Source organism: Hypanus sabinus, unplaced genomic scaffold, assembly GCF_030144855.1.
Source record: "Hypanus sabinus isolate sHypSab1 unplaced genomic scaffold, sHypSab1.hap1 scaffold_2650, whole genome shotgun sequence".
Classification (NCBI taxonomy): Eukaryota; Metazoa; Chordata; class Chondrichthyes; order Myliobatiformes; family Dasyatidae; genus Hypanus; species Hypanus sabinus.
In genome coordinates, this window is record NW_026780782.1 from 12,635 (window position 1) to 19,496 (window position 6,862).

The 6,862-nt window shown below is 45.4% G+C and overlaps 1 protein-coding gene across 1 annotated transcript; it reads left to right on the forward strand.

The window, feature by feature from the left end:
* The first annotated feature begins 1,630 nt into the window (after positions 1–1,630).
* On the forward strand, positions 1,631–2,566 carry LOC132388115 (probable G-protein coupled receptor 139). The gene has a single exon (XM_059960474.1). It carries the CDS (start codon positions 1,631–1,633, stop codon positions 2,564–2,566), a length of 936 nt encoding a protein of 311 aa, XP_059816457.1.
* The last annotated feature ends 4,296 nt before the right edge of the window (positions 2,567–6,862 follow it).

Genomic DNA, 6,862 nt, shown 5'->3' on the forward strand with positions numbered 1-6,862 from the left:
AATTTCTTGCCGACCTTTGATTGATTTTTTCAGTTGATCTTCCCGTCGGTGGATACGAGTTATTCCAACATTTAATTTTACGTGTGGGTTGCTCGGATTCCCAACATCTGCAGATTTGATTTATGATTTGATTACTACTCTGCGAAGTATCTTCCAGGGATGCATACACTGAAGAATTTTAAATATCCCCAGTCCCACCCAAGGGATTCAACTTGAAACGTCAACCCGAAAAGTCCAAGGCTTTAATGGCCATTTAGTAATCGGATGGCATAGGGGAAGAAGCTGTTCCTGAAGCGCTGGGTGCGTGCCATCTCACTGTTACCACTGGTGGTAACAGTGAGAAAACGGCATGTCCTGGGTGCAGGAGATCCGTAATAATGAACGCTGCCTTCCAGGTGAGCTCACTGCCAAAACAGGTTTTCACTCCCATTATTTCTCAGCCACTTTCTTTTAAGTTCAAACGAAATCAACTGATTTTAGTTAACTGTGTTTTCTTGATTCTGATCGAAAATTCATAACCAGGATATTTAACTGTTCATCTCTCCATAGAAGGAAAGCCCTGACGAATATTTCCAACGATTCTTTGTCTTTCCTTTAATATTTCGAAAATTGTTCTTTCCTTCAGCTAAATGCATTAATGACCTTCTCAAGCAAAGCAAGAGAACAAATAAAAAATTGTAATGACAGTATGGGAGAAGGATTACACTCTAGATCCAATTATGATTTAACATGTGGAAGGGCCATGGAATTAGTCAGTCTTACACCCACTAGTGAGGGTTCATACTCTGTTCCCACGGATTCCAAGTTGTATCATTCATCACCGTTTTAGAAAAGTTATTTGACAAAACATTTGTAATACGTACAATTCCCTGTTCCTAGTTATAAATGTGATTTTAAAATAGATATTATTTTGGATTTCCCGTTGTTAAAATACATCAACGTCAACCAAGACGACCGTCCTGTAACTAAAGCAACTGTTTTCCCGGAAAGCAAGCCTATAATGTTGTATGATTATCAAGCGTAGCGTCAACATATACCCTATGGCTTCCTATTCACTTTGCATGGTGTATTCTTCCACTAAGTGATATGTGAAATTTCTTCACTTCTGCGAAAATAAGTATGTCACACCCCGAAGCCACTGGAGGATTGACTCCGGTATTAATGAAGGCTTCAGCCGAGCTTGTTATTCCATTGTGCCGGAGTGTCTGAAGATTTGAAGATACCACTGTGGTCCTTCTAGAATGGGACGAGCACCAATTTTGTACATGAAAGAAATATCTTATCCAATACTGGCGGCGTTTGGAATTCCGGGTAATTTTGTATGTTGGCTTAATGTATTGCGTGCGATGTGATCTGTCTCAATGCTCTCTCTCTCTCCCCCCCCCCCCCCCCCCCCCACTCTCTCTCTCTCTCTCTCCTCTCTCTCTCTCTCTCTCTCTCTCTCTCTCTCTCTCTCTCTCTCTCTCTCTCTCTCTCTCTCTCTCTCTCTCTCTCTCTCTCTCTCTCTGTGTAGAGGGAGCTGAATCAATAGGAGCTTAATCCTCCTATTAAAAAGCCGCGTCTCCACACTCCCTCAGGCGGTACTACCTATAACCCGGCTCAAACCTCACCTTTTATTGTATTGTTAAGCATGACACTGTGCTTTGTGTTTCCACCAGCCAACGTGCTGACGGCTGCGATACTACACCGCGGAAAGTGCGGTCTCTCCCGAGGAATCACCCGTTACATGGTGGCTATGGCGATCTCCGACTTGTTCGTGATCTTCTTTCACGTGCTGCTCCGAGGGATCTACATCTACTATTCCCCTAACTCCTTCCTGTCCCTCAGCACTGTGTGCCCGACCTTTGTATATCTACGGATTGTCGCCCTGGACTATTCCGTCTGGTTAACTGTCTCTTTCACCTCTGACCGTTTTGTCAGCATTTGCTGTCCGAAACTGAGACTCCGATATTGCACGGACAGGACGGCCGCCATGGTTATTGTGTCCTTATGCGCGCTGAGCTGCTTAAAGTACATACCCTTTCACTTCCTCTATAAGCCTCTCTTGAGGATAAATAATGTGAACTGGGGTTGCCATACTAGAGCCGACTACTTTACATCCGTCTGGTGGGTGGCATTTTCCTGGATGTGTAACACATCTCTCTCTTTACTTCCTTTCGCTCTGATCCTGCTCCTAAACGGACTGACCGTCAGGAACATCATAGCGGCCAGCAGGGTCCGACGGCGCATCAAGGGAGGAGGCTGTAAGGACATTGAAACGGAGAATCGGCGCAAGTCCATTGTCTTACTCTTCACCGTTTCCGGGACTGCCATAATCCTCTGGACAACAGGAGCTGTGACTTTCATCTGTACTCGAGTCACAATCAATTTTGTGGGTAAGGATCTCACAAGCCCGTCAGCCGTCGCCAATGAGGTTGGGGTCTTGCTCATTCGAATCAGCTCATGTGCCAATACGTGCATCTACGCAATGACCCAAAGCAAGTTCAGACAGGAGTTGAAGAGCGGAATTAAAAGTCTAATGCCATGTATTATCAAACCCATGAAACTAGCTCGGGAATGTGCCTAGAACTAGCGTCTGATATACTGCAGCAGTTCACTACGCTAATTTCACCCAAACTTCATCAGTCTCTGGCCTCTACTCCTGCCACCGTGGATATATTGCAGTGGCGATGTCATAGATTTTACCCCTCAAAACCATAACTTGATACCTTACTAACTCTTATCTTCTCGCAATACCTGAGACAGTTACTCTGCGAGTTTTCCTAGCCCCTATTAAAGAATGATTCTGCTGCATTAACATTCCAGCCCGAAGTCAGGAAACGTGCATACCCAGCCTGTTTTCTTCTCCACGATCGACCGTAGTGAGCTACTGTCCAGGTATCATTAAGCCTCTCCGATGGACTGCTGCCTGCATTCCTCACAACCTGGAGCACCAGTTCTTCTCACTGAAACTCTCTCTGCATCTAATCTGACCAGGACTGGCGAATGTTCCAGAGATTGGGCACAGAGGCGCGCTTTATTTGTCAGTGGATATAGCCTCTACTTTATTCATTCGGCTAACTTGTTTAATGTGAATAATACAGCTACTGAACAATACATTTTAATTATTTTGTATTCTTCTTACGACGTAATCATTCTGAAATACTGCTTAAAGCATATGAGTATTTAAAATGAATGGGATAGTCTATGCAATGCTAGAATCAAGAACGTGGTAGGTGTATAGATGTAACGGACGTCATTGCATTTTTAGAGTGGCAGCTTTAAATAAAGCTCCCCTTTCAGCCGACTGTCTCCTGTTCTCGGATAGAAGTGCATTAGTAGATGCAGAAGGCTGATGTAATCTCCATGTTTTTCAGTAAGAATCCTATATGGAAGAGTGGCCCAAAAGGTTTGATTTTGAAATTAGTTCTGAGACCTTTGTCATATCTAATAAGAAACAAAAGTGGAATTAATATGGCAATATTTGTATGTTGGAAAATGACACCAATTATTTGTGTTGTTAACGTTGCTGATGGGAGGATATTCTTCTGTAAAGAGCAACATTGATAATTTGTTAAGACAGAAAGGGAACTGACACTGGGAATTTACACCAAATATGTGCACATTAGATGCGCCAACGAAGCTACGCTATAGATACACAATGAAATGTAGCATGCTAGGCTATCCGACGAACAGTGACCTTTCTTTCACATATCCATGAAGGAAGCAACAGAGTCAGCTGAACGGCGAAGAAGGCATAACGGATACTTGCCTTTATCTTTGGGACAGTAAAATGTACTTGCTGCGAATGCGTGATTGGAACATAGAATGCACTATTAAGCCACGGAGCACTGTTTGCTTTACCGGCCACCATGCTATGGAGAGGACACAGGAGGGGTTCGTCAGAATGTAACCTGGATTGAAAGTACTAGCAAGGAAGGCAAAATGAACAGATTGGTTTTTGAACTAAATACACCAGCATTTATTGCCCATTTACTCCAGTCAGAGATTCCATTCAAAAAGCTTTAGAAACGGTGCAAAACCGGTGTATCAGGCTTAGAATTCAAAGAAAGCTGGATAAAGTGACGGCTGCACTTTAATTTACCAACACTACCTCCTCTCGACAAACAGGAAGCTAGATTTCCAGTCACTCTAGTTCATGTCTAGGAGACGTGAAATTAGTCAGTTGTGAATCCCAATCTGAAAATACTGTAATATACCTCCTCCACCCATCCCTACCTGCACACCACATCGCGCCCTTGGGTCATGTTTCTTGGGTTCCCACGTTAGTGGGTATATAATAACGCAGCAGCATGTTTGTGAACAAATTGTACTAATTTGCATTTGCAATGGGCACTGTTTATTTATCAGATAGCTTTTTTCTTCCGTATGTAATCAAGTACCCTATACACTCTCAAAGTCTTTTAATCACCGTCAAGTAATTCTTCTTTTCCTATCAGTAACACCACAGACCCATACATAAACTACCCTCAATGGATATTACGACTAAGTGATGGAGATATATGAACACGCCAGAATGCTGCCCTGAAGGAGTTGGTACAGAATTATGATTCAGTGTTTCTAAACAAATGGCATTCATTGTAAATCGTATAGGTTAAATTGCAAAGACTGGTCAACATATATGAAGCAACACGTTCAAGATGCTGGAGGAACTCAGCAAGTCAGACAGCATTTATAGAAATGCATTTGGAACCGGAGCTCTTCTTCAGGACTGGGTGGAAATGGGGGATACGCGAAAACAAAACCGGTCAGTTCAAGGTGAAATGCTAGCTAGAATGAAATAGATAAATCCAGGTGGGTGGAAAATATAAAGGAATTTGATAGGAGAGGAGGGTGGACCATGGGAGAAAGGGGCCGAGGATTGGACCAAAGTGGCTGGTGAGACAAAGGACTGACATGTCGGAGTGGGAATAGGATTCAGAATTTAAATGTTTGGCACCGGGAAGTTATACTTTCCGCAGATGGTGCGGAGGTGCTCCAAGAAGAGGTTCCCCACTTCACTACTGGTCTCTCCAATGTGGAGGAAGCCGCATCGGGAGCACAGACGCAATAATCCACCCCAGCAGATCGTCACGTGAAGTATTGGCTTACATGAAGGACTAAACAGAGATAAATAAGGTAAGGAATTAAGACAGGACGTGAATGTACAAGTGTAGTTCTTTAGACACTTCCAGCAATATGTGCCTGGAAGGAATTAATGGGAGGGCCGACTAGACAAGGGACTCAGGAAGCGAGCGATCCTTGTGGAAAACAGACAACGGTAAGGTGGAAGTTGTGGAGGATTATGTGTTGGATGCGGAGACGGTTGGATCAATGGGTAAGGACAAGATGAACTCGAGTTCTAGCGACCATGAACATCTTCAAAGCGATTCTGCATCCTCCAGCTGCGACTCCAGCCTTGAATTTCAGTCCAGGGCTTCCCGTGCTGCTATTCGAAATCCCGTCTCCCATTCCCACACCACCACCCTTCTCCCTCAGACACCAGCTTGTGGGCCCTCAGAGGCTCTATCTTCCTCTCGCCACAACGCTCCCCTCTCCACTGACACTACCACCCTCCCTCCCCCCTCTGATCACAGCTCTTATCCATGCCGGGTCCTTACCATCCCGTCCCACTTTCAACTGTCTGAGGCAGAGCGCTCTGTCCTCAGTAACAGCCTTACCTTTGACCCCCTGCGCCCACACCTCAGCGAGTTCCGCGTACGCTATGACGCTGGCTCCGTCTCCATGCTTACTTCTTCGGCAAGACTCTCTCACCCCCAGCGATGACTCCTTCTCCCGTTTTCAACCCTCCTTCTCCTCATGGACACCCCGCTCTGGTCCTCTGCCTGCTCTGGATCTCTTTATTAATAACTGCCGGCAGGACACCAACCGTCTCGATTTCTCCAATTCCAACCTCATTCCTTCCGAACACTCTGCTCTTCACTCTCTCCGCACCGATCTTAACCTTACTATAAAACACGCTGATCGTGGGGGCGCTCTTGCAATCTGGCGTACTGACCTCTACGTTGCAGAGGCACAGCGACAACTCGCTGAAACCTCCTCTTACTTACCCCTCCGTCATAAACATATAACATATAACAATTACAGCATGGAAACAGGCCATCTCGGCCCTTCTAGTCCGTGCCGAACGCTTACTCTCACATAGTCCCACCTACATGCACTCAGCCCGTAACCCATATAACCATGACCCCACTCAGGAGCACCAGACCATTGTCTTCCCCACCAGCACCAACCTTATCAGCTCTGGGGATCTCCCATCCGTTGCCACCAACCTCATACTTCCCACATCCCGCATTTCCCGTTTATATCTGCTACCCAAGTACCACAAACCTGCCTGTCCGGGTAGACCCATTGTCTCAGCTTGCTCCTGCCCCACCGAACTCATTTCTGCGTACCTCGATACTGTTTAATTCCTCCCTAGTTAAATCCCTTCCCAGCTATGTTCATGACATTTCTCACGCCCTGATTCTCCCTGGCCCCTCATGCCTTCTTTTCACCATGGATGTCAAGTCCCTATATACCTCCATCCCCCACCAGGAAGGTCTCATAGCTCTCCGTTTCTTTTTGGATTCCAGACCTAACCAGCTCCCCTCTAACACCACTCTCCTCTTTCTAGCGGAATTAGTCCTTACTCTTAATAAGCCAATTTAATAATTTTTCCTTTGGATCCTCCCACTTTCTCCAAACTAAACGTGTAGCCATGGGCACCCGTATGGGCCCTAGCTATGCCTGCAATTGTTTTGGTTTTGTGGAGCAATCCATGTTCCAAGCCTATACTGGTACCCATCCCCCAGTTTTCCTTTGCTACATGGACGATGCATTAAGCTGCTTCCTGCACGCAAACTGAGCTCGTTGACTTCAT